Raw genomic sequence first — 6000 nt, 5'->3', positions numbered from 1 at the left:
GTTCGGACAAAATGTTAAACTATGTTCTTTTCAGAACAAAGTACATGTTCGAACAAAATGTTAAACTATGTTATTTTCAGAACAAAGTACATGTTCGGACAAAATGTTAAACTATTCTTTTCAAAACAAAGTACATGTTCGAACAAAATGTTAATCTATGTTATTTTCAGAACAAAGTGCATGCCCGAATAAAATGTTAAACTATGTTCTTTTCAGAACAAAGTACATGTTCGGACAAAATGTTAAACTATGTTCTTTTCAGAACAAAGTATATGCCCGAACAAAATGTTAAACTATGTTCTTTTCAGAACAAAGTACATGTTCGGACAAAATGTTAAACTATGTTCTTTTCAGAACAAAGTACATGTTCGGACAAACTGTTAAACTATGTTCTTTTCAGAACAAAGTACATGTTCGGACAAAATGTTAAACTATATTTTTGCTCTGTACAGAAGGTTTTTAAATTCCCACATGTTTCATGTTAACTGGACTGTTGTAATATATATATATAATCTTAAAACAATTTTAGACTAATAAAACTACGTAACTGTTTATTACTGTAAAACAGTATTATTATTTTTTCCTTATTTGTGAGTTATTGAGTAAAGAAACCCTAACACAACTTTATGGACTGTTGATACAACTAGTCCTTAATACAACTTTATGGACTGTTGATACAAGTCCTTAACACAACTTTATGGACTGTTGATACAACTAGTCCTTAATACAACTTTATGGGCTGTTGATACAACTAGTCCTTAATACAACTTTATGGACTGTTGATAAACTTATCTTAACACAACTTTATGGACTGTTGATAAACTTATCTTAATACAACTTTATGGATTGTTGATAAACTTGTGTTAGTACTTAATGGACTGTTGATACAACTAGTCCTTAATACAACTTTATGGATTGTTGATAAACTTGTGTTAGTATTTAATGGACTGTTGATACAACTAGTCCTTAATACAACTTTATGGATTGTTGATAAACTTGTGTTAGTACTTAATGGACTGTTGATACAACTAGTCCTTAATACAACTTTATGGATTGTTGATAAACTTGTGTTAGTACTTAATGGACTGTTGATACAACTAGTCCTTAATACAACTTTATGGATTGTTGATAAACGTGTGTTAGTACTTAATGGACTGTTGATACAACTAGTCCTTAATACAACTTTATGGATTATTTAGAAACTAGTCTTTAATAAAAAGTTATGGACTGTTTTAAAACTAGTCCTTATTATAACTTTATGGACTAACGTTACAAAACCGTGCAGCAAGTCTTTCCTGGAGAAGAAACATTGAAGTAAAATGATATTATAAATGTATTACTACTTCACAAAAGTTAGAAACAGCCATTTTAAATCTGAACGAAACTTCTGGAAACTCGGGTCGTTATTTTCAACGATTTCATCAGTTTTATTTTACACCTGTTTTTATTTTGTAACAGTTTCCGGAACTCCTGATTTTTGGTTTATGTGATATTTCGCGGACATTCTTGGTGTTACTCTATAAAAATATCGTGCCACATTACACCATCTTTTATGAGTGGTCCGACACCCTGGTTGCTGTATTTCATCACGTGTGAGCCTCAGTGAAATGTATTTGACTGATTATTCTTAATTAATTTGTTAAAAATATAAATGAAAACGTGTTCGCATTCTATTTTTAGCAAAAATATACGAAAATATAAAAGTACCAGAGGTCAGTAATGTTTTGTATAAGCAGTAGTTGAAATAACTAACAACTTAGTTCTTTAATTAAGGTCAGGTGAACCGGAATGAACTACATGGCACTGATGAAGTGGACATCTCTCAAGGTTGACCCCAGAGCTGATTGTTCTTCGTTTCTCGTGAGGGTCACTTGAATCTTTTTCTTCATGAGCTCTTCACGTAGTGCCTTCACGTCCATCTCGGCTTGCATTCTCAACTGTAACAACACGTTACATTGTCAACTATATATAGTGAAGTCAGCTATGATCACAACTAAGGCCTAAAATATTTCTTATTGGCTGTAATTATGTATCATGGTGCACTTACCAAATTGTTCTAAGTGGCATGGTGCACTTACCAAAATGTTCTAAGTGGCATGGTGCACATACCAAAATGTTCTAAGTAGCATGGTTCGCTTTCCAAAATGTTCTACTTGGCATGGTTCACTTACCAAAATATTCTAAGTTCCATAGTTACATTCAAAACTGTTCTAATTGATATGATGCACTTTATAAACAGTTCTAATTGGGATGGTACACATTCCAAACTGTTCTAAGTGACATGGTATACTTCTCAAAGTGTTCTAAATAATATCTTGTATTTTCCGAACTGTTTTAAGCAGGAGGGTGTACTTTCGAAACTTTTCCTAGAGACATTATGTACTTTCAAAATGACACAAATCAAACATATATTTTCTGTTTAACTAAAAATGGCAAAGCAGTTAGCTGAGTAATTGCATCTAAAATCATACCTTAATTAGCCCTAAATCAGTTTTAATTGTAACACTATTTTATTAAATTCTAAAATAAAACCACCAAAGAAACTATCAAGTTTGATTTTGAATTTGAAGAAAACTGTAATTAGCAGAAGTTTAAAATAAATATTTGTTCATTTCAAAATTGTATTCAGTTTTATTCAACTAGGTGTCGTTGTTCTAAAAGGATTTTAACAGTGCCTACTTTGGCTTCGGCGGATAACCTCATCCGGGTAGATTCGAGGCGACCTCTCAGATCTTGGATTTCTTGAAGCAAACGTGCAATAACGATCTTTAAACTAAGCTAGAAAAATAATTAAATTTGTTGAATAATTATGTGGCAAAAGAGAAATTATAATTTGAACACGTCATTTGTTATAACTTAAAATCTAAGTACAGTGATATCGAGTTAACATCTCTAACTCGTTACAGAATTCTTGAAAATCCTTCAATGAAATATGTAGGGCATGTTTATCTCCGAACTAGAAAGAGTGTATTACCATAGCCCCTAATCTGTGAAATCTACTGCTAAGGAAAAGGCTCTGGCTGTACTAACGAATGAGGCATAAAAATGATGTTGTTAAAAAGGTCTTAGAAGAAGAAAAAGTGTTGCCTGGAGTTCGTGATAACTTAGAAGAAGAAGTGTTGCCTGGAGATCGTGATAACTTAGAAGAAGTGTTGCCTGGAGTTCGTGATAACTTAGAAGAAGAAGTGTTGCCTGGAGATCGTGATAACTTAGAAGAAGTGTTGCCTGGAGATCGTGATAACTTAGAAGAAGAAGTGTTGCCTGGAGATCGTGATAACTTAGAAGAAGTGTTGCCTGGAGATCGTGATAACTTAGAAGAAGAAGTGTTGCCTGGAGATCGTGATAACTTAGAAGAAGAAGTGTTGTCTGGAGATCGTGATAACTTAGAAGAAGAAGTGTTGCCTGGAGATCGTGATAACTTAGAAGAAGTGTTGCCTGGAGATCGTGATAACTTAGAAGAAGAAGTGTTGTCTGGAGATCGTGATAACTTAGAAGAAGTGTTGCCTGGAGATCGTGATAACTTAGAAGAAGAAGTGTTGCCTGGAGATCGTGATAACTTAGAAGAAGAAGTGTTGCCTGGAGATCGTGATAACTTAGAAGAAGTGTTGCCTGGAGATCGTGATAACTTAGAAGAAGTGTTGCCTGGAGATCGTGATAACTTAGAAGAAGTGTTGCCTGGAGATCGTGATAACTTAGAAGAAGCGTTGCCTGGAGATCGTGATAACTTAGAAGAAGAAGTGTTGCCTGGAGATCGTGATAACTTAGAAGAAGAAGTGTTGTCTGGAGATCGTGATAACTTAGAAGAAGTGTTGCCTGGAGATCGTGATAACTTAGAAGAAGAAGTGTTGTCTGGAGATCGTGATAACTTAGAAGAAGTGTTGCCTGGAGATCGTGATAACTTAGAAGAAGAAGTGTTGCCTGGAGATCGTGATAACTTAGAAGAAGTGTTGCCTGGAGATCGTGATAACTTAGAAGAAGTGTTGCCTGGAGATCGTGATAACTTAGAAGAAGAAGTGTTGCCTGGAGATCGTGATAACTTAGAAGAAGAAGTGTTGCCTGGAGATCGTGATAACTTAGAAGAAGAAGTGTTGTCTGGAGATCGTGATAACTTAGAAGAAGTGTTGCCTGGAGATCGTGATAACTTAGAAGAAGAAGTGTTGTCTGGAGATCGTGATAACTTAGAAGAAGTGTTGCCTGGAGATCGTGATAACTTAGAAGAAGAAGTGTTGCCTGGAGATCGTGATAACTTAGAAGAAGTGTTGCCTGGAGATCGTGATAACTTAGAAGAAGAAGTGTTGCCTGGAGATCGTGATAACTTAGAAGAAGAAGTGTTGTCTGGAGATCGTGATAACTTAGAAGAAGTGTTGCCTGGAGATCGTGATAACTTAGAAGAAGAAGTGTTGCCTGGAGATCGTGATAACTTAGAAGAAGTGTTGCCTGGAGATCGTGATAACTTAGAAGAAGTGTTGCCTGGAGATCGTGATAACTTAGAAGAAGTGTTGCCTGGAGATCGTGATAACTTAGAAGAAGAAGTGTTGTCTGGAGATCGTGATAACTTAGAAGAAGTGTTGCCTGGAGATCGTGATAACTTAGAAGAAGAAGTGTTGCCTGGAGATCGTGATAACTTAGAAGAAGAAGTGTTGCCTGGAGATCGTGATAACTTAGAAGAAGTGTTGCCTGGAGATCGTGATAACTTAGAAGAAGTGTTGCCTGGAGATCGTGATAACTTAGAAGAAGCGTTGCCTGGAGATCGTGATAACTTAGAAGAAGTGTTGCCTGGAGATCGTGATAACTTAGAAGAAGCGTTGCCTGGAGATCGTGATAACTTAGAAGAAGTGTTGCCTGGAGATCGTGATAACTTAGAAGAAGAAGTGTTGCCTGGAGATCGTGATATTTCTTTTCCATTAGATAATTTAGTTTCCAGTTTCATGATTTTACAAATTGTTGCCACCTTGTAGCAGCCTTAAAAAATTAAAGGAATATATATCACACTTGATGGCTTTGGTGTAAGTAACGACCCTAGGAGCATTAGATAATTGTATTTATCACCGCTTGGAGGCTTTGGTGTTAGTAACAAATAAAAGCATTAAATAATTGTATTTATTACTGCTTGGCGGTTTTGGTGTTAGTAGCAAACAAGAGCATTAAATAATTGTATTCATTACCGCTTGGTGGCTTTGGTGTTAGTAATAAACAAGAGCATTAAATAATTATATTTATCACCACTTGGTGACTTTGGTGTTAGTAGAAAGAAAGAGCGTTAGACAATTAGAATTGTGATCATATGGCGGCTCTGGATATTACTGAAGTGTTACGAATCAAGTATTGTGGGATTAAAACACAGCACACAGCTGACCTTTTGTGTTAAAAACAGCTCTCCTAAAGAAGTGTTTGCTATTTCTGTTCGCAGATCTCCACTAAACGATTAAAATAAAAAAGATATTTTTATTGTAATCGCTTATTCCACCTCAACTTGAGAAGTTATTTTATGTTACTTGTCAAATAAAACGTCCAGTGTTCGCCACTTACAAGTTCAAAGTTATCACAATACTAGTAAAGGCGCTTAGCAAAGCTGGACTTAAACTGTTGTGCTTGTTTCTTTGTTTGTTTTTTAATTTCGCGCAAGCTACTCTAGGGCTATCTGTGCTAGCCGTCTCTAATATAGCAGTGTAAGACTAGAAGGAAGGCAGCTGATCAGCACAGACCACCGTCAACCCTTGGGCTACTCTTTTACCAACGAATAATGGGATTGACCGTGACATTAACGCCCCCACGGCTGAAAGAGCGAGCATGTTTGATGCGACGGGGATTCGAACCCGCGACCCTCAGGTTATGAGTCGAATGTGTTAACATACCTGGCCATGCCGGGCTATAAAAGAGACTAACAATATAAACTATAATTTAGTGCTGGGCACGGTAAAGAGTTCTAACATTTTGAGCCATATCGCAAAAACCTTCGTCGAATGAAAAGATATCCATGTTTTATGTCACTTTCAAATA

At 35.9% G+C, this 6000-nt stretch overlaps 1 protein-coding gene across 1 annotated transcript in view; it reads right to left on the bottom strand.

Moving 5' to 3' along the window:
• Nucleotides 1-1670: 1670 nt before the first annotated feature.
• LOC143231762 (uncharacterized) overlaps nucleotides 1671-6000 on the bottom strand; it is a 38606-nt gene continuing 34276 nt past the window's right edge. The window contains exons 4-5 of the mRNA XM_076466406.1: nucleotides 2680-2778; nucleotides 1671-1937 (exon numbers count right to left, since the gene is read on the bottom strand). Coding sequence (XP_076322521.1) covers nucleotides 1794-1937; nucleotides 2680-2778 — 243 coding nt within the window. The 3' untranslated portion in view covers nucleotides 1671-1793. The remainder of the gene's footprint in view (nucleotides 1938-2679; nucleotides 2779-6000) is intronic.

The sequence above is a fragment of the Tachypleus tridentatus genome, chromosome 1 (assembly GCF_004210375.1).
Source record: "Tachypleus tridentatus isolate NWPU-2018 chromosome 1, ASM421037v1, whole genome shotgun sequence".
NCBI lineage: Eukaryota > Metazoa > Arthropoda > Merostomata > Xiphosura > Limulidae > Tachypleus > Tachypleus tridentatus.
The sequence above is the reverse complement of the archived record's forward strand: the minus strand, read 5'-3'. Positions and strand labels throughout refer to the sequence as shown.